Consider the following 25,749-nt stretch of genomic DNA (forward strand, 5'->3'; position numbering starts at 1 on the left):
GCTGCAGTTTAGAGATGATGATTGACTCTAGAATACGGAACTCTGTACAACACTGAGGAGGACTGAGAGGTTAGTGGTCCATATCAGCAAGTGCAATGATGTTTTAGAAATCCAGATATTCCCTGACAAGACAGAAGTAATAAACAAAAAGAAAACATAGCATTAAATGAAAAAAAAAAAAAAAGAGTACGGGTTAAAAAAGGTTGGTTTCTCCATCCACAAATACATTGTGCCTATGTTCTTTTGTCCATGACAATCAACATCATGGCTAGATGCTATGTACTCCACAGGGAGTGCTAGGAACTTTATTGCCACAGTCCTGCTGTTTATTAAAGTGGATGGTTATTTGTTTAATGTTCATGTTGTGGTTTAGTGTATGTGTGTTTCCACAGCGCAGGCTACAAGGTGGTCTCATACTCCAGACGCTCTTGAATCAGTGTGTCGTCTTTATACTGGAGACGGGGTGGGGTAGGGGAGGAGTCGATGGCCAGGATGGCTTTCCGTATACTCCTGTCCAGCACATGCCTCTCCCAGGCAGGGTACCGATTCCTGCACAAGTCTATTTTGATGACTGTCTCCTCCAGGCGCAGGGCGCGGGAGGAGGGCGTAGAGGGTGCGGTGGGCCGCACTTGAAAGACGGGCACACAGCCGTCTCGCTCGCTGTACTTGGCCTCACGATCAGCGTCCCTGGACAGCGTGCCTCCACGGCTGGAACGCAGGGAGTTGGTGGTGCCCTCTGGGGGCAGCATGAAGGTAGCGGTTGTGTCTTCAAGCTGGACTAAGCTAGCAGAGCGGCCAAAGCGTGGCCCATTGGGATGGAAGAAAGCATAGTACATGAGCATGAAGACAATACCGGTGAAGAAGCTGGAGAAGATGACACAAAGGGCAGGAACGGCGAAGGCGTCTGTGCTGGGCGGTGAGCGGTACAGGTACCACAGTGCGCTCAGGGCTGTGTTCTCCAGCAGGATCATAAAGTAGTAGATGAAGAGACGACAGCGGGTGCGTCCCTCCTTCACATTGAACCAGCTAAAGATGTAGATGATGCCCACCACCATGTCAAAAACAATCTCCTCCCACTTGGTGATGCAGAATTCGGTCTCGCAGTGCACGATCCAGAAGGTCATGATACACCAGTGGAGCACGATGAAGATGCCGAAGTAGAGCTGGAACACAGAGGCGAAGAGAGCAAATGTCACCACCCGAGCGGCGATGGTGAAGAAATGCCAGCAGAACTGGATGATGACTGCAAGGTAGCTGATGGGCTTCTTGTCATCGCGGGAATCACGCAAGGCTTTCTGGTAGGAAGCCAGAGCCCAGGATAGAGATACCAGAGAAGCAGCTGCTGTCATCCCTGAAATAAAGCAGAGAATTATTGGTTATTGCTTAACATTACAATCCTACCCAACCCTAACAATCAAATCTGAAAATTTGAGCACAAAGCGAACTAGGCAGTTGGGCAAAAAGCAGAATTTTATAGTTGCTGCCCTTTTAATTCATGAGTTGGATTTTAAACTGAATTGGCAATTTAATACAGTCACACAACAGAGGAATTTCGTAAGTCCAAGAGAAGTTGAGACACACCCACAGACATATCAATAATTTTTGTAGTTTTATGAATTTCTTTGAATTATATTCCAGTTTACTTTCTTAAATTCAAATCTGAATTACAATTCTGCATATTCTCAAATTCTGTAATTCAACTAGAATTTAAAAGGCATTCTCAATTCAATTCTAAATGCCGCAGAACCCTGCTATACTTACACATACACATTTATTGTATGCAAAACATAGTATTGTAATATAGAATAATAGAGTACTATTCAGTATAATAGTGTGCTTTTAATCTTACTGAGGAGTGCAGTACATTTTATGTTAACCAGTCGTAAACATAGCCTGGCATAGCCCAAATAAAATGGGACCTTTGTTTACAATACGGAATAGGAAGTGCTCACCAAGGCATACAAATTTGTTTATATCATTACGACATCTTTACATATCGATGACTCTGGAGGATAAAGTCGGAAGTGGGCTAATGGAGCAGTTTGTTAATGGAACTGTCCGTCAATAGCTTGTGTTGCAGCCACAGTCATTGTGTCACATGCAGCCATTCTGAAATAAATGTATTAGTGATTTCACATCTAGACCCTCTGCTGTGTCACACCACACTGAGGTCTACAAGCTCTGGACTTAATCGAAGCTGATAAACAGTGACTCAAGAGATGTGCTTCATTTTGACGAGACATATTGTTTTCTCTAATGCAACAGTTAGTTCTGGCACTCTAATCTGACTGGAGAAGCGTTGTTCAAAGAGTGCTGATATTTCTTATAACAGCACTGGAATATTTATGTTTGTACTACTCCACTTGTCTGTGTTTTCAGCATGTTATTCTATGCATTGCTTGGCAAAATGCAAAGCTTAATTTTTGACTTCTTGTTGAACTATTGTCGATGGAGACAAAATGTATGTAATAAATGGACACATTATTTATAAAAGCAAAATCACATTCTCAATTGTGCTGTTGTACTGAATATTCAGTACAACAGTACTCTCGCTTATGTGAAAATGGTGGGTGCCGCTGTCTTTTTCTGCATATCGCAGCCCCCTTCGGCATATTGCGGCACCGTTTTGCGGCCCTCTTCAGCCTGTCACGGCCCTTTCGGCATAACGTGCACCCCTTTTCTGCTTCTCTCAGCCCATTCGGCCCGGTTTCTTGGTCGGCCCACTGGGAAAAATCCTGGTTCTCCCTATGGCCAGTCTGCCCCTGTGTACCGCTGTGACACACTGTTCTCTTGGAGTTTGCTGCCATGGTTACTATGTGCTTGAGATGATGGAGTGATCAGTTTCTTGTAGGACTAAGTGAGAGAGAGTAAAAAGATTACTCATCCTGTCCAGTCTATTCTCACTGGAAGAAAAAAAAAGTGTTACATAAAAGTTTAAGACAGATTCTACAGATAAAATACTAATATAGTAACACCGTGTAGACATGTACACTACTGTAGTCGAATGTCTGTACACATTAGCTCCTTTCAAACATACAACCATGTAAATTACAGGAAAATCATTTTTACTGGTAAATGTACCACATGTGCTGTTCACACCATCAAAATGGACATTTATAGGTACTAATGAACTTCTCATTATTGGAAATTGCAGACCAGTATTTTCAAAAGGGTCATGTTCACACATGACCTCTAACCCTGAAAATTGCAGTAAATTTTCTGGAAAACGCTGTATGTGTGAAAGGGGCTAATGAACTGAATTTATTTTTCTCATGATCTCATGTGTTTGATCTAAAGGCTTATGCCTATACATACTTTATATTGTATATATACTTTATACTGTATGTATATATTGTGTCTATATATTAATTTTATTTAGAAATTTAGAAGTGGATGAACTGAACCAGATGGTGAAGGAAAAGAAGCCAACAAGTGACCAATGAGTGAGGACTGATCCCTGTAATAATATAGATACTATTTTTTTTTTTTTTTTGTGATTTTAGGAAAAGATAAACTGTTAGCAACGGGTTCTAGAAATTTCTCCTCATCTTAACATCATCATGCATCATTGGAGTACTAAATAACAATGAAATGAAATGTGCCCATTATTATAATAGGTTATTGTAATGATGATAGCATTTAAATATAAATAATTATTGGCTATAATTAACCATTTTATGCTTAGAAATCACCAACATTTCCATTTAATAGAATTATCGATATAAGAAACACTATCAGCATTATTAACCTGACAGTACTTATCAGATATTACTTATCAGATCAAGTTTCAGATAGAAAAAATAATTAGTAGCGCCCATCAGTAATAAATGTTTCTCTTTGATGAGTTACAGGTCAGATGTAAAAGGTGCTGTAAGTGATTTTTTTTTTTTTTTTTGTTGAAATGGCATGCAGAAAATCACCTGCACTGTAAAAAAAAAAAAAAAAAAAATGGCCAGGACTTTACAAGATTTAACAGTAATTTCTTAAATTAAAATACTGTATTCAGTGTTTTACTGTAAAATCAATGCAGGCTAGGTCATTTTCTGTCACAACACAAATTACTGTGAAAAAAGAAATTTGAATATTGCACTGCATTATGGGAAAACTGTGTTTTGTTTGAAGTCACCATTGAATGGCACCTTCTCTTATTTGTTTCTAATTACATTTCTCCCAGTTGGAGCAATTGTGTATAAGAACACAATTTATTGTACTGTGGAATAATTAGTCAATTTAGTGGTTGATTTTATGTTGACCCATGATATACAAACTATACCATATGGTGCATTTGAAAGTAAAGAAATAATTTAATTTTAAATGAAAAAGGAGGAAGGGATGTCTGCAAAGCTAGGTTGTAATATTGTTGGTTTTATCGCTCATTAACTTTTTTTTTATCATGAGTTGTCAGTCAGGCACGCATAATATCAACACTCAGCATACAAATTTCAACAATGGTGACAATTAACAAACACTGTATATAAAAAATACAGATGATCATTGTGATTTTACAACACAGCATTGCTACATTACAGTGATTTATTGGTCCGGTTCACTGCGAAGTCACAGTATACAGTTGTCTTTTAACTGCAATAAATTGTAGAAATACTACTGTACAATATACTGTGAAAGTCATGCAGTTAGTAGCCAGAAATTTACTGTAAACTCACACAATTTTTTTTTACAGTGTGTCAAATATTACTGAAATATGTGTCTTTTTTATTTATTTATATATTTTTATTCCCTTTTCTCCCAATTTGGAGTGCCCACTTCCCACTACTTAGTAGGTCCTCATGGTGGCATGGTTTCTCACCTCAATCCAGGTGGCGGCGGACAAGTCTCAGTTGCCTCCGCTTCTGAGACGTCAATCCGTGCATCTTATCACGAGGCTCGTTGTGCAGGACACAAGATGCCACAGTTGTGGCGCTTGGACAGTGCGTGCGCTGTTTGTGGTGTAATGGAAGTCTGTCGTATGGCTCTAAAGACACCACAGTTGCGGCGTTTGGACAGCGCATTGCACTGCTTGTGGTGTAGTGTGAGGTCTAGATGCACGAACCGAAAGATGCCGCAGTTTCGGCACCTGGACAGGACATTTGTGTTGCTTAGGAATGTGTTGAGTCAATAGAAAACGTGGTAAACATAGCGACTGCGGACGCCTGAATGTAATTGTTGCTAGATTTCGAAGATCGAAAACAGAAAAGCAAAACATATATACACAGAATCAATATTTAACTCCCACTACTGAGTACCCAAAAACCGTCACACATAAAACTCTGAATCCTCAACCAAAATTCTTGGATCTTAACACACCACCAGAAAAATAGAATCGATGTAAAATCTTGAATCGTATAAGGCGAACCCTTGCATCTCTAGATGCAGACTCCTAGCCCACACTCCTTCTTCCAATACCAAGTTTAAATCTTTCTCCCATAATCTCTTGACAGAAGTTAAAGCTCCATCCCCCAGACTCTGAATTAGCAGGGAGTAATACACTGATGCCTCATGACCTTTCCCAAAAGCAATAATCACCACTCCCAGAGTATCTGCTGCTTTAGGGGGGTGTATGCTACTCCCAAAGATAGTACAGAGCAGATGGCACAGCTGTAAATACCTAAAGAACTGAGATCTGGGAAATTTTCAAAGGTTCTCAACACTCCACTTTCATATAGGTCACCGAGTGTTTTAACTTTCCTCACAATCCACTCTGACCCATCGGCATCGCCAGGTCATTTTTACGGGGCTTCAGCCCCGAATGGTTTGACTGTAGCCCCGAATGTAATTTTAAATGTAGGCAACGCAATAATATTGCTACATGACACCCCCCCAGCTCCCGCTAAGCCCCGAACCGCCTCAAGTCCTAGAAATGCCCCTGCTCTGACCAGCAGAAAGGGGACTTATTAATACATAATTTTGGGTTCAGCCACATTCTTGAGGCAACATTTAAATAAATGTCCGAATTAAACACTCTGGACTTTGTCCATATCGAGTGCAAATGCGAGATAACGGGGTGTAACTTAACTTCTCCGATTAGTTTGATAGAAAGGCTTTGCAATGGCAAAATGGGGCAAGAACTTCCTGTTAAATACCAAACCTGGGAGAGGCTCTCTCAGGTGGAAGCGACCAATGCGGCAAATGTCTGAGACTGAATGCATAATAATAAAACAAAATATTGGGTAGGCCTAGCCCATCTTGTCAATCGGCCTATGCAACTTACTGAAATGTAATCTGGGACGTTTACCATTCCAGATGAAGGACTTCGCTATGCTATCAAATTGCTTGAAATAAGAGAGGGGGACATCTATAGGGAGAGATTGTAGCCGGTAGTTGAATTTTGGAATAAAATTCATTTTAATAACATTAACCTTCCCAATCATAGATAAATGTAATGAAGCCCACCTGCCCACATCGCTCGAAAACCTTTTTATTAAAGCGTCAAGATTAACTAAATCACACAAATTTGCTGGGAATAAAATCCCCAAATACTTAATGCCCTGTTTGGGCCACTGGAAGGCGTCTGGCTTAAAAGACGTTGCCGGGCAGTACGCTGTCAGAGCCAAAGCTTCGGATTTAGACCAATTAACTCTGTATCCCGAGAACTTAGAAAATGAATGAATAATTCAGTGGAGGCAAAGCATAGATCTAGTAGGGTCAGAGACGAATAATAAAATATCATCTGCGTAAAGCAAAAGCTTATGCGCCACACCTCCCACCACCCCTGGAAAATCATCCTCCTTTCTTATCGCGGCTACTAATGGTTCCATGGCAAGACAGAACAATAAAGGGGAAAGAGGGTAACCTTGCCGGGTGCCCCCATCCAGAGTAAAATAATCTGAAATTAATCCATTCGTTTGTACCGCCGCTACCTGGGTGTCTATAAAGTAACCTAATCCAACCAATAAAAGTATTCCCGAACCCATACATTTCCAAAATCTTAAAAAGATAATCCCATTCTACCATATCAAATGCCTTTTCAGCATCAAGTGAGATGGCAGCAACCGGAGTCTGATCATTCACCACTGACCACATGATATTGATGAAACGCCTAATGTTATCAGAAGAGCTGTGCCCCGAATAAACCCCACCTGATCTATATGCATAAGAGATGTCACAACTTTACTTAATCGGTTAGCCAAAATTTTTGCTAATATTTTTACGTCTAGCTGGATCAGGGAGATTGGACGATAACTCTTACACTCGCTTGGATCTTTGTCCTTTTTAAGAATCAGACTGATCCGGGCTTGAGTCATGGTTGGCAGAAGCTTTCCAATCAATTTTTAATATTGAATGAATTATACGTTTCTTTTTCTGCCATTTTTGAAATTCCATTGTTCTGGAATTACCTTCTCTGTGAAGGATACATGTGATGCTACCTTACAATTTGGCCACAACAAGGTATTATAGAAGAAAGCATAATTAAGTTGTCTACCTTTTGGAACAGCTTTCATGTCGTGATCGCCTATCATGCCTTCAAATGCTTCTTACAGAGGCAGCTCACTAGGTTTTGAAACAGAGCAAATGTAACCAGTATCTCACAGGCTGTGACAGATAGATTTGCCATTTATATGCCATTCGTATTCAAATGAACTGTGCATAATGGACATTCTACACCAAACAAAGCAGAGGGTAGATGTTAAAATCTTCATTGATATGACAGCACATGTATAGTAGTGAATATGCACCCTGGGCATCTATTTCATTAGTCTACAGACCAAATAAAAGCACAGATACTGAATCTGAACCCTTCTTATCATTGGAAAGGACTGTGTGATGTTGACTCTCCCAGAGTGAGTGCTGAGCATTGGTCGTATCCGCTGCGGAGTTCCTTTGTGTAACATCATCCAAATGTGATTAAATATAGCAGGAGGACTACACAGGAGGAGCGGTAGGCAATAGACTTTACAGCAGAAGTCACCAATTAGTGGACCACAATCCAGATCCAAACCCAAGACTGCATCTATCCAGACTGAATCATTTGTTGTAAATTATAAACATAGTGTTGTTTTTGCCACATTCTCATTGATTCACAGCCAGCAAAAACAAGACCCACACTGTTTGTAAATGGCAAAGTTTCAGGTTTGATGCATCCGTTCATCCGTCTGTCCGTCCATCTATCTATCTATCCAACATCTAGTGTTTATGTTTATACTCTGAGGTTGTGTGTTTTTTTAAAGGCTTATTTACGTGTTTAATCCACTTAGATTAAATCTGTCCCATTACTAACCGGAGTGAGCTGAGGGGTTGTAATGACTACTTTGCAAAATGGGGTAATTAACTGACAGGCCAGGCTGTAATTCTTATTTTGTGGGATATTTGGCCTGCGGTTTGGCTCCGCCGCTCTTTACAAAAGTGAGGTTGCATGTATTCCTCCCTCCCTTGTTTCCTGTGCACGTGCAGCGCATCCTGAGGAGACGGTCGCCACGGGAACCTGCCATGGTTCAGTGTGCGAGGCTGCAAGAGAGGTGACGTAATGCTCCTCGCTGCTCCTGCTCATGAAGGCTGCAGTAATTTGGAGAGGGGAGGAGAGCACAGGCAGAATGTGTGTGTGTTGTGTGTTTGTAGGAAGTGTAGTAGCAGCAGGATTTTGCAAACCACAGCATCACTACAGTATTGTCTTCATCTCCTTCTACATGTAGCTCTTGTTCATCGTGAAACCCTAGCAAGAGAGTTCTGTTTAAAAGGTGTCAAAAAGGCCCCGATATACTTCAGGATAAGTTCTTCTTCATTCTTCATTCAAGGGTAAAGAAAAAGAACAGCCAAGCAATGGTATACTGTTTGCAAACATTCAGACACTGGCCACACCGCTGTGGGAGGCATTTAGAGATATATTTAAATATGAGGACATTACATGTAAAACCTTAATTAATGTGACATTAAAATGTGTCATCAATGAGCTTATGCCTCATTCTGTTATTAGAATTCAAACTAGAACAGTAAAATACATGGCACTTGATGATTTAAAGTAATATACTGTATATGCAGTAGAAAATGTGCAATTTGTCTGGTTTATATTCTGAATTCATGACGCTAATGCGCTAACATGCTATACGTGGCCATACTATGCACCGAATACACTCTGTTATTGTAATTCATAATGACACTGATACAACTGCAAAGATGGGTGTATAAAAGAGTGTTAATGGAGAAAATACAGACAAAAGAATGATGATAGGCATACCTTAATTTGGGCAGATGTGTGAATGGCTTTCACTTCAGAAGGCACATGAGTGAAGCAGCATATAAAACAAAAGAGTGAATGGACACTTAAGAGTATCTGAGTACATTTGATTCCTTTTGTAGACTAGTTAAACAAAACAAAAAAATGCATTACATGTTCTTGAAAAATGTCTTTACGCAAACAATCGTACAGATGTAGGTAAATTTGCACCAGCTCCAGTTTAACAAGCCAGCTTAACAAGCCTATAAAGAACAATATTCACAGTGTAGACCCACTGGCTCTTCAAATCCTTTTACATATTAGGGTTTGGGTTAGGACAGTATTAACTAGGGTTAGGTTTTATGTTAAGATGAGAATTATATAAATGCAATTACTACTCAAATGTTGCCAAAAATTGGACACGCTGTTCCTCTCATATCACATTCTTTCAAAGAACTAAGTAAAAGATCGCAGTTTTTCACTGTTGAGTATGCGCACGACTGTAGTTATAGCCACAAGGAGGTAGTAAAGACATCCAAAAAGCAAGTTTTTAGCAGACAAAACATTTTCTGTTGCAGATTTTACAGTGAGATCAGTCTGCTGCTGCATTTCTCAAACCCCTTTCTCCATTCCACATATCTGAACTGGTCATCGTGACGCACCATTTAGAATACGAAAGCAAACACGAAAGAGATTTCAGAGCTTTGGAAAAAGAGAAGATTATCAGTGAATAATGATTTAAATTCAGATCTATTCCTCATGCAACGTTATCGTACAGTATGTCTTCAGAAAACTTTGAGCATAGTGCATGAAACAAATGGACTACATTTGTGCTAAATGAATGCCTTTTATTTGTTCTTTTTGGAGCTTGACGCCATGGTTTCTATCAACTGTCATTGTCTGGAAAAGAGCTACATGAAGATTCTGCAATAACAGCATGTGAGTTTGGAATGACAACAGGGTGAGTAAATAATGACAGAATTAAAATTTTGTGTGAACTATTCCTAAGCCTTTGGCCTAAGATCTGACAAGAATACTTTCAAAACTTCAAAAAATATTTTTGCAAGCATTGAATTGCATTTCCTTCAAGGCTAGAAACAATAAAAGCCAATACTGGACTTTATTTAGCACTCTTCACTCCAACACCATCAACCAGTCATTAATTTTAGGAGTGAAAATGTATTTGCAGGTCAACAGAATGAAGAGGCTTCATCAAATGCTTATCACAGCCATAAAAAACGTTTAGTTAAGAATGGGGAAGATTCGCTTTTTGTCACTGTGTGTTACAAAAATGTGTTACAGTATCTGATTATGGTGTTTATATTAACTGCAGGTTAATTAATTGCTATTTTAATTTGCAGATTGTTGAGCCACAATTTGCCTGTAAAATTGACTTTTGCACCCACCTGTTTTGATATGCTGGGGGAAATTGTTTAATACCTCCACAGAGAAGAATTTCGCTTAGATAATCAATGTACAACAAGGCTTTACTTGTTTTGCCAAATATGTTTTAAATAAATGATTGGTGCTAAACATTTTTAGAGAACTAGTTAATGTAGATTTTTAAAACATAAAAATAGGCTTTAGGCCTAAGACTATCCATCCATCTTCTATAGCTGCTTGTCCTATGTAGGGTTGTGGGTAGTGCTGGAAGCAGGGAAACAAATGTCTTTGTTTTAAAGGTGATGTGTGTAATGTAAGGTGGCCATGAAGTGCAAAACAACACAAGTCTGAAAACACAATGGCAAATCAAATGAAATGAAAATAACAATTCAAAGACACAATAACAAATCCTAAAACAGTGCCGGAGGCAGAGAAACACTCTGGAAAGTCCATCACAGGGATGACACACACACACACACTCACACCGACAGGCAATTTAGAATTTTCAATTCACTTAACCTGCATGTTTTTGCACTGTAGGGGAAACTGGAGGAATCCCACATGAACATGGGGAGAACATGCAAACTCCACATGTAGAAAGACCTTGGGTGAGCTGGGACTCACCCAAGGTCAGTGCTACCCACTGTGCTGCACCACTGGGGTGATGCCACCCATATGTTTTTGAACAAAAGTCTTTGTTTTAAAGGGGTTATGAATTGGAAAATCAAATTTACCATGATGTCTTGACATATAAGATTTCATAGCACTATAAAAACATACTGTAAATTTCAGAACCGAAAACTTCTTTGTTAGTTCAAAAAAAGGCTTTTTTGAAACCAAGGTGCCAAAATGACTTGTTCTCTACTTCCTCTTCACTAATATGTCATAGTGAGGTATTACATCAGCACAGGCCAGCCTCTGCATAAACAGATCAATGCCTTCTTTATCGTCAACACTGCTTAGGCCTGCCCACCGGTCTTGCCGTTAGAGTAGAGCGGTGAGTTTATTTTTGGAGCAACAGGAGGTGTGTCACGATTGCCACGAAGATGTTAAGACTTTGTGCAGTGCCAGGTTGTGGGAAACTAGATTTCTTGCATTTGCTTCGCAAGGATCCCAACATTAAGAAAGAGTGGCTGATGTTTATTTTTAATGAAGTCCCAGATCTCGTCGGTAAGATTGTGTTTGTTTGCTTGCTTCATTTTACCGATGATTCTTTCACAAACAAGACACAGTTCGAAGCAGGCTTTGCAGAGAGACTTAAATTAAAAGTTGATGCAGTTCCAACTATATTGGACCCGACAGTGATGTCGCAAAAAACAAGTGTGAGTATCCAAGTTAATTGTTTTGCTTCGTATATTACAGACTGTTAGATGTGTACTGATTTGATTTGATCCTAGTGATTTTAGACACTCGTGTTTTAGTTTTAATGCACAGGGATCTCTAAGCAGCATATATTTTCTTGTTCTGTTGGCATGATGGCACAATTGCCACAGATGCACCTAAAGAGTATTGATATCAATATATTTAGACAATCTCTTTCCTTTTTAATGAAAACATGACTCATTGTAATGAACAACATATGCATTTGTCACTACACTGACTATATTATGAAAGATGATTATATGACGAATGACAGTGTGACAAACACCGGTGAATGTATCCTGTATATGTTTATATGTTGCACGGTAAGTGTATCCTTTCACAGTTATAAATGTGATAGCACCATGTATTTACACTTTATTTGGTACTGTCATGTGTTACTCAGCATTTTTAAAACACAGAAATGTTTCACTGTTGGAAAATGCCCCAACTATGTAACAAGATACAAACCGTTGTGTTGCGTCTTGGTTTAAACAACAATAAAAGTAATACCTATTACACAAATAGACAAGTAAATTACAGTGATTACTTAAAACACTGTCACAGACTGCAGTATCCGTGGTGTTTGTGGAGGGGGTTAATTTTCTTCAAATTCGGGATCAGACTCTGGCTCAAACATGTATGGATGAATTCCTCAGGTTGTCATTTTTTTAACCATCCCAATTTTTCAAAACAACCCCACACGCGCATAATGGTGGGGGCATTTACACTTATCCACATGCAAAGATGTTACCAATCACAGCAGTGGGGGTTTACACTGAAGTCTTCAAGGACACATGCCCCAAAAAACGGAGCATTTGAATCAGAGGCACATAAACTGGATAGAAAATGACCAGTTACTCCTAAATTATGACTACTTTTAATGAAAAATCACTCTAACATTATAAGTGGACCTCAAGGATCATTATAATATAAAATAAATTCCAATTCATGACACCTTTAAAGGTGATGTGTGTAATGTTTTTTAAATCACAGTAAATTTAAAACAGAACATTTCAAGAGCCAATGCTTTTTGACATACAATTTGTCATCATACACAACATAAAATGGCTTATCAATTACCCTTATATTTTGATTGCCAAACTATTTTATATGTCTGGCTTGACAGGACCATGTTGTTTGATTGCCAATTTGTCTTGAATCTGCAATAGAAACGAAACACTGTTACACACACGTTCATCGATAGCTCTCGCCATGTTGGCAATCTGTCACACTGCTGGCACGCACTAATACTAAAGTTACCTTTGATTTGGCACTACATATGGGCAGATTAATTTCTGCTCAAATATGTCTCAATGAGGGCTCATTGCAGTACCATATTTTACCATAGATTTACATTGGGAAAAATGAGGGGCGCTGTGGAGTTCGGGAAGGCAGCAGACTCTCTGCCACACGTGCTTGAACAACTCAACTCAAATCAAATCAAATCACTTTTATTGTCACACAACCATATACACAAGTGCAATAGTGGGTGAAAGTCTTGGGTGCAGTTCCGAGCAACATAGCAGTCATGACAGTGATGAGATATATACCAATTTACAATAAACATCAGATTTACACATCACAATTTACATATCTAATATACACATAATTACACACAATATACAAATAATAATATACAATGTACAGTATACAATACACACAATATAGAATACACATACACACAATATAGAATACACATTATACAATAAAAATAGGATATATAGTATATATAAAATATACAGTAGGTTGTATTGTTGTATTGACATTCAGGCTGTCGGTTGATAGTCAGTTGCCAGTGTGTTGTTAAGAGAGAATATCATTTATGACAGTCCAGTGTGAGATAATAAGATTAATAAAGTGCAGTGCTGATGTATATTGATCGTGAGAGATCAAGAGTTCAAAAGTCTGATTGCTTAACGGAAGAAGCTGTCATGAAGTCAGCTGGTGCGGGTCCTGATGCTGTGATACCGCCTGCCTGATGGTAGCAGTGAGAGCAGCCCATGGCTCGGGTGGCTGGAGTTTCTGATGATCCTCCGAGCTTTTTTCACACACCGCCTGGTATATATGTCCTGGAGGGAGGGAAGCTCACCTCCGATGATGTATCTGGCATTTCACACTACCCTTTGCAGGGCTTTGTGGTTGTGGGCGGTGCTATTGCCATACCAGGCAGTGATGCAGCCAGTCAGGATGCTCTCTACAGTGCTGGTGTAGAACCGTGTGAGGATGTGGCGGTTCATTTCAAACTTCCTCAGCCGTCTCAGGAAGAAGAGGCGCTGATAAGCCTTCTTCACAACGGCCTCAGTGTGGACGGACCATGTGAGTTCCTCAGTGATGTGGACACCGAGGAACTTGAAGCTGCTGACTCTCTCCACCGGTGCTCCATTGATGGTGATGGGACTGCGGTCTTTTCTCCTGAAGTCCATCACAAGTTATTTTGTCTTGCTGACGTTGAGGGAGAGGTTGTGTTCCTGACACCAGCATGTCAGAGTGTGCACCTCCTCTCTGTAGGCCATTTCATCATTGTCACTGATCAGACCTACCATTGTTGTATCATCAGCAAACTTAATGATGGCATTGGAGCTGTGTGTTGCCACACAGTCATGTGTGTACAGGGAATACAGGAGTGGGCTGAGAACACAGCCCTGTAGGGCTCCAGTGTTGGGGGTCAGTGATGAGGAGATGTTGCTGCCCATTCTAACCACCTGGCGTCTGCTTGACAGGAAGTCCAGGATCCAGCTGCACAGCGAGCTGTTTAAGCCCAGAGCCCGGAGTTCACATCGAGCTTGGAGGGCACTATGGGGTTGAATTCTGAGCTGTAGTATACAAACAGAATTCTCTCATATGTGTTCCTTTTATCCAGGTGGGAGAGAGCAATGTGTAGTGTAGATGCAATGGTATCATCAGTGGAGCGGTTGTTGCGGTAAGCAAACTGCAATGGGTCCAGTGAGGGAGGCAGCACAGAGCAGATGTAATCTCTGATTAGTCTCTCAAAGCATTTGCTGATGATGAAGGTCAGAGCAACAGGACGCCAGTCATTTAAGCAAGTGATTTTGGATTGCTTTGGTACAGGCACAATGGTGGACGTTTTAAAGAAGGAAAGGTTAAAAATGTCCGTAAAAACACCAGCCAGTTGCTTCACGCACACTCTGATGATGCGGCCCGGAATGCCGTCTGGACCCGTGGCTTTACGGATATTCACCTGACAGAAGGAACGCGTTACATTCGCTACAGAGACGGAGAGTGAACTAACCTCTGTAGCTTCAGCTGCGAGAGCTCTCTCCGCAAGGGCGGAGTTATTTCCCTCAAAACGAGCATAAAAAGTATTTAGCTCATCCGGGGGAGAGACAGCGGTGTTCACAGCGGAGTTTTTATTCCCTTTAAAGTCTGTGATGATATTAATTCCTGCCACATGCTTCTAGAATTGGTGGTGTAAACTGTCCTTCAATCTTGTCCCTGTACTGGCGTTTTGCTGCTCTGATAGTTTTGCGGAGTGCATAACTGGCTTGTTTATGCTCCTCTGCATTCCCGGAATTAAAAGCGGAGGTCCATTGCTATTTATCCATGGATTCTGGTTGGGGTAGATCCATATTGTTTTGGTCGGAACAACGTCCTCTACGCACTCTCTGATGAAACATGTTATGCTATCAGCGTAAACCTCAATGTTGTCATCAGAGGCGGACCGGAACATCTCCCAGTCCACGTGATCAAAACAGTCTTGTAGCGTAGAATCTGATTGGTCTGACTAGCACTGGATCGTTCTGAGGGTGAGTGCTTCCTGTTTCAGTTTCTGCCTGTAAGCGGGCAGAAGCAGAATGGAAGAGTGGTCCGATTTGCCAAATGGTGGGCAGGGGAGGGATTTGTAGCCATCCCGGAAGGGAGAGTAGCAATGGTCCAAAACCCGGTCCCCTCGTGTGTTGAAACTGATGTTTTAGTGGTATTTTGGTGCGACTGATTTAAAATTGGCTTTGCTAAAGTCCCTGGTCACAATGAACGTGGCCTCAGAGTGCACAGTTTCCTGCTCACTTATACTCCCATACAGTTGAGTGCCCGTCTGTGTCGGCTTGTGGGGGATGTATACAGCAGTGAGAATAACCACTGCAAATTCCCTCGGTATCCAGAATGGTCGACACAGAAGCATGAGAAATTCCAGATCAGGAGAGCAGAAAGACTTGATAGAATGTACATTCCTCTGATCACACCAGGATTTGTTGATCATAAAACATACACCACCACCTCTGCTTTTACCTGAGAGGTCTTGCGCTCTGTCCGCTCAGTGCACGGAGAACCCAGCGGGTTCGATGGCTGAATCTGGAATCTCAGCAGACATCCAAGTTTCTGTAAGGCAGATAATGTAGCAGTCTCTCGTTGGAAAGAGATCTGCGCTCTCAGCTCGCAGAGCTTGTTGTCCAGAGACTGAACATTTGCCAGTAAAATACTGGGTAGCGGGGGTCGATTTGCACAACGTCTTATGCCGGCTCTCCTTCCCCTTTTCCTTCTGCGTTTCCACGGCTGGGCTGCCCAGACAAAGGGCTCCGCTGCCGTGTTTGTAAACAGCGGGTCGGCATTGAGGAATTTGAAGTCCGGTTTACGGTGTGCAATTGCAGAACCAATGTCCAAAAGTGTTTGTCTGTCCTAGACAATAAGGCAGACAACATCCAAGACAAAAAACATAAGAATTGTAAACAAAACAAACAGAAAACTGCAATGTTGTGTCAGAGCTCGCAACGCGGCAGCCATACTCGGTGCCATCTTGAGTCCAATGTGTGCCATCTTGAGTCCAATGTATGCCATCTTGAGTCCAATGACTCAATGAGTCCAACTTTATCACACACTGTGTAATGGAGCTTTCAGCTAATTTACGACTTAGAAATAGGATCAAAACTTATACAAGGTCTGCTTTTAAAATCATATGTCAGTATTTTGAACACATTTACGGGCAAACAAATTACATTATTCCAAAATCCATGCCAAAAGCTCACTGACTGTAAAACTGAATCATTTGGAGTGGTTTCTCACTCAGTAAAAGGGTAATGGGAGACTTTAGAACACAGAAAGCAAAAAGAGCTAGCAGAATAAAATTAGTTTTAGGTACAATATCCACCTACGTTGAAGACGTAGTGCATAAGGGACCATCTAAAAGTCCACAAACTGTGCTAAAACGTTGGTGGTGTCAAAGCTTTCATTCAATTGACTTGCATGTTCTAACTTAAACACTGTAATTACAAAATAAATAAATAAATATATCGAAATTATAAAGGTTCCGGTTGCTGCCAATGAATATACTGACTTACATTAGGTGAGATTTTAACAGTATGTTCAATTATATGGATAGATACTATGAAATTTTATATATATATATATATATATATATATATATATATATATATATATATATAAAAAAAAAAAAAAAAAAAAAATTCTAAAATTAATCAAGATGTTCTTTTTACATTCCAAAGGTTGCAGTAAGATGCCAGTGGTGTGAATGAATAAAATACTTGATGAATTCTAGTGATTTATTTAAAAAAATAATTGAATACTGTATTTTTATAATTGCAAATACTGGGCAAATCATTATGTCAGACTATCCATAAGCAGTCTACTACAACCTTTAGAATATGAAAATAATATCTTGGTGAATTTCAGTTATTGTGAACATGTCTTTTTAATAACAGTGTTTAAGTTAGAGATGAATCAACTGAATGAATGCTTGGAAACCACCAACGTTTTAGCGTAGTTTATGGACTTTTTAGACAGTCCCTTACACACAAATTGTCTAGGTGGATATTGTACCCAAAAGTAACTTTATCCCATTAGCTTTTTTTGCTTTCTGTGTTCTAAAGTCTCCCGTTACTGTTTTACTGAGATAGAAACCAATCCAATCGATTCAGTTTTTCAAACAGTGAGCTATTGGCATGGATTTTGAAATAACCTCGCAAGTGGGCACTGAACCAATCACGAAGAATGGACTAGGTCTCATCCAGACAGCCAATCAGGTGAGAAGCTATGGTACCTAACCTTTCAGTTTAAACTGACTTGTCGTTGTGTTTTCTGAACTTTAGTTTTGTTTCTGGATTTGGTGTTGTGTTTTACAATTTACTGTTGTGTCTCTGAATTATTATTTTGTTTATGGATTTGCCATTATGTTTTAAGATTTGTTGTTTTGCTTCGCACTTCACAGCCACCATAGTAACTTCTGCATCATTAGAGTAACCAAACGGAATTCCCAAACACTCCGCCCATCTGCCATTAGTCGATAAACAGATAGCCTTGCACCAAACTCAGTCGATTAAATGAGCCATTGTTCCTATGCCGGGTGTGTCAGAATGCTCAAAAATGTATGAATACACTATATATAGTATGAATGGTAGAGTATATAATACTTATAGTTTTCTGTCTATCTAATTGCATGAAAGGGAAAAAGTGTTCAAAATACAGTAAAAACAAAAAAACAAAAAACAGATGCTTCCTGTAGTTTTGACCAAAACAGTTCACAGGAGGGTACATTTTATGAGCAAAGCTTTTTCCTGTGTTGAAGTGTTGCAGGAAGTGGTCAGACTGAGTGGCCCATTTATGTGAACAGTTAGAGAGTTTGATGGTAAAGACTATTTTTGGCAGGGGTCCAAAGTGAGGGCATGTAAGGGGAAATACTGAGGAAAGATGAGGGCTTAATGACTGACAGTCAAGGAGAGTCCCTGCTGTAGTAAAATTGTAGCTGGTCTAGACTGGCCATTAGATGGTTGACCAGCCAACTGCAAAAACCAAGATGCAATGAAAGTGAATGGTGATGAGGCTAACATTCTGCCCAACATCTCCTTTGGTGTTCCACAAAATAAAGTAATAAAGATGGTCTGTCCACAGTAAAATCTAATTAGTTGACCTTACTTAGATTTTTAAGGCAATCAGATTGCATGCTTTTTAACCCTTAAACGCATACCTCGGGTCTTTCCACCCCCTGTACCTCATCCATTTTTGGAGTTGTGCCTAAACCTCTTTAGTATTCTTCAGTCTATCTCTTATAAACAGTGTAACAAAAAATGTCAAAATTGCAACAATTTTGTATTTTTTTAAAAATAATGTTTTAAGTACCAAAAGTGTATAGGGTCTTTAAAGACCCAAGGTATGTAAAATAGTAGTTTTCTATCACAGGATAACATTTTCTTTGTTTATTACAAGAGAAATGATTACTATATTCATACAAATAAACACTATATCACAATGATTTTCTGTGCAACAATGAATTATAAAAAATTGTGAATTATCAGTATCCCATATGCGTGTACACGTACTGTACATATTATACATGTTATTTCTTACGCAAGGTGGCGCTGATGTTTCAGTGATTGATTTAATTTACATTTGACATTAGCTGACGTGGAAACAACATTGAAGTAAACTATAGCAAGTGCAACACATGAACAGTATAATTTGACTATTGTCATTTGAGTGTACAACTGAAATAATGTAAGTTGTTCATCTATTTAGACTCAATAAGTGCCTGAGAAAATACATATGTGTAACGTATGTGTAACTTAGGTGTAACTGACATGTCTCTCATGTGTTATGTGTAGCTCTATATATAGCCAGCTGCATCTCATGAAATTTCAGATAATAATAAAAAATAAAAAAAGATTCCTGTTCTAGATTTGTCCTGATTTGTTGCATTATCTTTTGATTTATGAAAAATAAAACATCAAAATATATTTTATTTTATTATTTTCTCAATTAGATTTTGAAAATTTGACACTATCTGGGCATTTTCTACATCCATTTTTGATAGATATATGTGCCGGGTCTCTAAAGACCTGAATATGTAAGAGTGTTTGGGAAAATTACCATGCATTTAAGGGTTAAAATAAACGTACTTATTTGGATCAAGTAAACTTAACATATTTTTTTAAGTAACGTGAACTAGTTACTGTACAAGCAAACTTAACTCATCAGTGATTATGACTGTATGACTGTTTTAATTGAATTACAGTTATTTTTTTATTTAATTATGATTGTTTTTATTTAATTATTTAAATTTAGTTATAGCATGTTTTTTACAATATAAGGGAAATTATGACTGGAATCTCAGTTAGCCATATGGCACACTGGATCCTCCTCAGTACTTCTTAATGCACAAAAATCTGCAATTTTGTAAAGTACAATTGAGTAAAGAAGAATGGCTTAAATTTAACAGGCTCCAAGTTCGATCAAGCCTTCTCAGTGTATGGTCCATGTATTTGGAATTATCTGCCTCCCCATCTTCGCAATTTAGACTCTGTGGAAGTTTTTAAGAGAGATTTTTGAAAACCTTCAAACAGGCTTTCCCTACCCCTTAACTTTTGTGTGTTTTTTTTTTTTTTGTGTGTGTGTATGTGTTTGTACTTAGCTTATTGTAAAGTACTTTGAAATTGCCTTGCAATATAAAGCACTGTATAAATGTAATGTATTATTATTATTACTGTTATTATTAACAGGCTTCAAGTTCACCAGAGGTAACTCTAATCACCCTAATGGTGACTTCACACAAATTACAACTAACAAACAGCTACAACAAAACCACAAGTCATAAGAATTCAAACTATCTAGATTTTTAAATAACAGAAGTTACAGAAGTTACCTTGTTTTGACCAAACATACATAATTTATTCAAGCGCAAGGGCTATTCATTGTCTTTGTGTTTGTTTTTGTGTTGCCACAATATGCAATAGACTGGCATGTCTTAAGGTCAATATTAGGTCAAAAATGGCAAAAAAAGAAACAGCTTTCTCTAGAAACTCATCAGTCAATCATTGTTTTGAGGAATGAAGACTATACAGTGCTTGAAATTGCCAAAAAAACTGAAGATTTCATACAAAGATGTACACTACAGTCTTCAAAGACAAAGGACAACTGGCTCTAACAAGGACAGAAAGAGATGTGGAAGGCCAGAGGTACAACTAAACAAGAGGATAAGTACATCACAGTCTTTAGTTTGAGAAGCAGACGTCCTCACATGTCCTAAGCTGACAGCTTCATTGAATTCTACACCCTCAACACCAGTTTCATGTAAAGAGAAGACTCAGGGGTGCAGGCCTTATGGGAAGAATTGCAAAGAAAAAGCCACTTTTGAAACAGAAAAACAAAAAGAAAAGGTTAGAGTCAGCAAAGAAAGAGACATTGGACAACAGATAATTGGAAAAGGGTGTAATGGATCTTAACCCCATTGAGCTTTTGTGGGATGGGCTAAACTGTAAGGTGCGTGAGAAGTGCCCGACAAGACAGCCACATCTATGGCAAGTGCTAAAGGAAACAAGGGGTGAAATGTCACCTGAGTATCTGGACAAACTGACAGCTAGAATGCCAAGGATCTGCAAAGCTGTCATTGCTGCAAGTGGTGGATTTTTTGATGAGAACTCTTTGAAGTAGTTAAATTTTTATTTTTATTTTTTTATGTCATTTTTCACATTATTAATGTCCTGACTATACATTGTGATCAGTTGAATGCCACTTTGGTGAATAAAAGTGCCAATTTCTTTCCATAAGAGCAAAATCTGTACATTATTCCAAACTTTCGGCTGCCAGTGTGTGTGTGTGTGTGTGTGTGTGTGTGTGTGTGTGTGTGTGTGTGTATATATATATATATATATACACACACATAGTGTTGGGGACTAACGGAATACGTGTAACAGGAATATGTATTTAAAATACAAAATATAAGTAACTGTATTCCACTACAGTTACAATTTAAATAATTGGTAATTAGAATACAGTTACATTCAAAAAGTATTTTGATTACTGAAGAGATTACTTTGCATTTTATTGTCATTTGTTTCATTTAATATTTAGTCCTTTCAGATGGAAAACATTTATGCATAGAAATGATGTAATCCAAAGTGCATTTGAACAGCAGTGAAACATTTTCTTATGATGTGTTACATTCATACGAGCAGACAGAGAAGTAAGTTTGAAGTAAGTTTGGAGCAGAAGAAATAGAAATAAACTTTGTGTAAATTGTCAGCTTTACGCTAAGCTAAAATGCTATTTCTAGCCATTTTACATGCACGTTACCAGACATGATCATATTATTTTATCAAGAAAATTCACGTTGGATAATATTTTCTTTTTTTCTAGTAATATCTTTGATATTAGGGCAAAAATTTTATTCTTGATAATTTTTTTGTATTATTTTCCTGTAAAAAATGTCTAAAAATCCTTAAAACAAGATCAATTAGATTCATCTTGTTTTAGAAACAAGGTTTTTCAGAGAATGTATTTTTAATATATTATATATATATATATATATATATTTTGTCTTACTGTACTGGCAGAGTTTTTATAGTCAAAACAAGTGAAAAAATCTACCACTGCTGAAGAAGTAATCCAAAATATTTAGAATTCGTTACTGACCTTGAGTGATCTAACGGAATACGTTACAAATTACATTTTACAGCACGTATTCTGTATTCTGTAGTGGAATACATTTCAAAACTAACCCTCCCAACCCTGTATATATATACAGTTGTGCTCAAAAGTTTGCATACCCTGGCAGAAATTGTGACATTTTGGCATTGATTTTGAAAATATGACTGATCATGCAAAAAAACGTCTCGGTTACTGTCGTAACCTCAGTTCCCTGATGGAGGGAACGAGACGTTGTGTTGATGTAGTGACACTAGGGGTCCCTATGGAAAAACGCCACAACAGCTGAACCGTGTTACGTGAACTGCCGATGCAGGTGCAAGCAAGCTGCTGCGTGCATAATAGCAGGTGCATCAGACTGCACATAACCTCCCCCAGCGCCCCAAAAGACGTCATTTAGTTCCCCACATCCCTGAGGGGGGGAAGCGACGTAACTAGCATGGGAGAAGGCAGCGCCAGCCGCAAACACAGCGACTGGGGGCAGAGAGAGCTCTGCCCAAGGGAGACACGGGTCCGCCGACAGGGAGACCGTACCGCGGAATATACATCACAGGGGTTACCAGAGTAATTGGCACCTGTGGAGCACCTATCCCAGTACAGGGCATATTAGACCCCACAGTGGGGCTGGCTGCGAACTCCTCCGCCGAGTTCACGAACCATAGGGCTAGGGAGGAAGGACATCCAGGGTCCACGACTTTGTGAACTTGACTGGGGGTAAAAGCGCACGTTTTCACCTCGGGGTGGGGAAAGGTGCTATACGCAAGCAATACACCCGGCCAGCTGTTCCGTATTACTGAACTCTACCTGTTCGTACCTGAAAGAACACGGGACGAAACCGGCTCAACCCGGAGATTGTAAAATCTCACGAAAGTATTGGGTGTTGCCCAGCCTGTTGCTCTGCAGATGTCAGCTGAATCCACTGAGCGTTGCCTGCCACGACAGCACGTCCGCTGTGGCGTTGAGGCTGCCCGGGATATAAGTGTGCCGCAGTGACCTCAGCCACTGCTGACTCCAGAGGAGGAGATGGCGGGTGAGTTGCGACATGCGACGAGAGCATACGCCGCCTTGGCGATTTATATATGCTACTGTCGCTGTGTTGTCGGACCGGACAAACACATGCTTGCCCTGGATCAATGGCAATAGCCTCCACAGGGCGAGTAGTACAGCCAGCAACTCTAGGCAGTTGATGTGCCAACCCAGTCGCAGTCCTGATCAGGAACTGGTGACTGCGTGCCCGTTGCACACGGCGCCCCAGCCCAGTTTGGAGGCATCTGTGGTGACCACGACATGTCTGGACACTTGCTGTAGGAGAACTCCTGCCCATAGAAATGCAAGGTCTGTCCAAGGGCTGAATAAGTGGCGGCAGAGTGGCGTGACAGCTACGCGATGTGTGCCGCGGCGCCATGCCCATCTTGGGACTCGAGTCTGAAGCCAGTGCTGAAGTGGTCTCATATGCATCAACCCGAGCCATATGCCCCAGGAGCCTCCGAAAGTGTTTCAGTGGAACCGCTGTCCTCCGCCTGAATGACTTCAGGCAGTTCAGCACCAACTGCATGAGCACGCTCGCTTGTGAGGCACGCTTTCATTGAGACCGAGTCTAACTTCATGCCGAGAAAAGAGATGCTCTGAACCGGGGAGAGCTTTCTTTTTTCCCAGTTGACCTGAAGCCCTAGACGGTTGAGGTGCCTGAGCACCAAATCCCTGTGCGCGCATGGCAAATCTCGAGAGTGTGCTAGAATCAGCCAGTCATCGAGGTAGTTGAGTATGTGGACACCCACTTCCCTTAATGGGGCAAGAGCTGCCTCTGCGGCTTTTGTGAAGACGCGAGGGGACAGAGACAGGCCGAAGGGGAGGACCTTGTACTGATACGCCTGGCCGTCGAAAGCAAACCGTAGGAAGGGTCTGTGTCGAGGTAGAACTGAGACGTGAAAGTACGCGTCCTTCAGGTCTACCGCTGCGAACCAATATTAATGCCGGACGCACGCCAGAATGTGTTTCTGCGTTAGCATCTTGAACCCACCGCCTTTCTTTGGTACGATGAAGTAAGGGCTGAAGAACCCTTTCCTCATCTCGGCTGGAGGGACAGGCTATATCGCGCCCTTGCGTAGAAGGGTTGCGATCTCCGCACGCAGGGTGGCGGTGTTCTCGACCTGCACTGAAGTGAAGCGGACGCCGCTGAACCGGGGCAGGCGCCTGGCAAACTGAATCACGTAGTGGCTCCGAAGAAAAAATCTGAATGAATCCTGCATTCCAGCTCCCTTTTATACCCGTATGTCTGGGGGAGTGGCATGCAAATTCCACTCGCCAATTCTCATTGGCCTTTTCTCAAAGATCTGAGGTGATCGAGGCTCTCAAGAGCGACCCCTAGTGTCACTACATCAACACAATATCGAGTGGGTGACAGAAGGGGAACTGTCTTTTATTTAAGGATAGTGATCATATGAAGTCATTTATTATCACATAGTTGTTTGGCTCCTTTTTAAATCATAATGATAACAGAAATCACCCAAATGGCCCTGATCAAAAGTTTACATACCCTTGAATGTTTGGCCTTGTTACAAATACACAAGGTGACACACACAGTTTTAAATGGCAATTAAAGATTAATTTCCCACACCTGTGGCTTTTTAAATTGCAACTAATGTCTGTGTATAAATAGTCAATGAGTTTGTTAGCTCTCACGTGGATACACTGAGCAGGCTAGATACTGAGCCATGGGGAGCAGAAAAGAAATGTCAAAAGACCTGCGTAACAAGGTAATGGAACTTTATAAAGATGGAAAAGGATATAAAAAGATATCCAAAGCCTTGAAAATGCCAGTCAGTACTGTTCAATCACTTATTGAGAAATGGAAAATTCGGGGATCTCTTGATACCATGCCAACGTCAGGTAGACCAAGAAAGATTTCAGCCACAACTGCCAGAAGAATTGTTCGGGATACAAAGAAAAACCACAGGTAACCTCAGGAGAAATACAGGCTGCTCTGGAAAAAGATGGTGTGGTAGTTTCAAGGAGCACAATACGACTATACTTGAACAAAAATGAGCTGCATGGTCGAGTTGCCAGAAAGAAGCCTTTACTGCTCCAATGCCACAAAAAAGCCTGGTTACAATATGCCCGACAACACCTTGACATGCCTCACAGCTTCTGGCACACTGTAATTTGGAGTGATGAGACCAAAATAGAGCTTTATGGTCACAACCATAAGCGCTATGTTTGGAGAGGGGTCAACAAGGCCTATAGTGAAAGAATACCATCCCCACTGTGAAGCATGGTGGTGGCTCACTGATGTTTTGGGGGTGTGTGAGCTCTAAAGGCATGGGGAATCTGGTGAAAATTGATGGCAAGATGAATGCAGCACGTTATCAGAAAATACTGGCAGACAATTTGCATTCTTCTGCACGAAAGCTGTGCATGGGACGCTCTTGGACTTTCCAGCATGACAATGACCCTAAGCACAAGGCCAAGTT

At 40.3% G+C, this 25,749-nt stretch overlaps 1 protein-coding gene across 1 annotated transcript in view; it reads right to left on the bottom strand.

Moving 5' to 3' along the window:
* Positions 1–201: 201 nt before the first annotated feature.
* The window catches only part of LOC127442363 (XK-related protein 4-like), a 112,457-nt gene continuing 86,909 nt past the window's right edge, over positions 202–25,749 (bottom strand). Inside the window, exon 3 of the mRNA XM_051700328.1 lies at positions 202–1,351. Within this exon, the coding sequence (XP_051556288.1) occupies positions 399–1,351 (953 nt within the window). The 3' untranslated portion in view covers positions 202–398. The remainder of the gene's footprint in view (positions 1,352–25,749) is intronic.

The sequence above is a fragment of the Myxocyprinus asiaticus genome, chromosome 6, assembly GCF_019703515.2.
Source record: "Myxocyprinus asiaticus isolate MX2 ecotype Aquarium Trade chromosome 6, UBuf_Myxa_2, whole genome shotgun sequence".
Classification (NCBI taxonomy): Eukaryota; Metazoa; Chordata; class Actinopteri; order Cypriniformes; family Catostomidae; genus Myxocyprinus; species Myxocyprinus asiaticus.